The sequence below is a fragment of the Nannospalax galili genome, unplaced genomic scaffold (genome assembly GCF_000622305.1).
Source record: "Nannospalax galili isolate Female #2095 unplaced genomic scaffold, S.galili_v1.0 scaffold2731, whole genome shotgun sequence".
Lineage (NCBI taxonomy): Eukaryota > Metazoa > Chordata > Mammalia > Rodentia > Spalacidae > Nannospalax > Nannospalax galili.
Genome location: NW_008328594.1, coordinates 3,511 through 3,791, shown reverse-complemented (window position 1 = coordinate 3,791; position 281 = coordinate 3,511). Strand labels below are relative to the sequence as shown.

The following is a 281-nucleotide window of genomic DNA, read 5'->3' as shown; positions in this document are numbered from 1 at the left end:
GGTAGGTGTTGGGGTTGTGGTCACTGTGGTGGTGGTGGATGGGGGTGTTGGCGTCTGAGTGGTGGTGGTGGATGGGGGTGTTGGGGTCTGAGTGGTTGTAGGTGTTGGGGTTGTGGTCACTGTGGTGGTGGTGGATGGGGGTGTTGGGGTCTGAGTAGTGGTAGGTGTTGGGGTTGTGGTCACTGTGGTGGTGGTGGATGGAGGTGCTGGGGTCTGAGTAGTGGTAGGCATTGGGGTTGTGGTCACTGTGGTGGTGGTGGATGGGGGTGTTGGGGTCTGAG

General features: G+C 59.8%; 1 protein-coding gene across 1 annotated transcript in view; it reads right to left on the bottom strand.

Annotated features, from left to right (window-relative positions):
* Positions 1-281, bottom strand: part of LOC103729532 (histidine-rich glycoprotein-like) — a gene marked incomplete at both ends in the record, with an annotated part of 5,403 nt that overhangs the window by 2,801 nt on the left and 2,321 nt on the right. Inside the window, one exon of the mRNA XM_008827614.1 lies at positions 25-245. Coding sequence (XP_008825836.1) covers positions 25-245 — 221 coding nt within the window. The remainder of the gene's footprint in view (positions 1-24; positions 246-281) is intronic.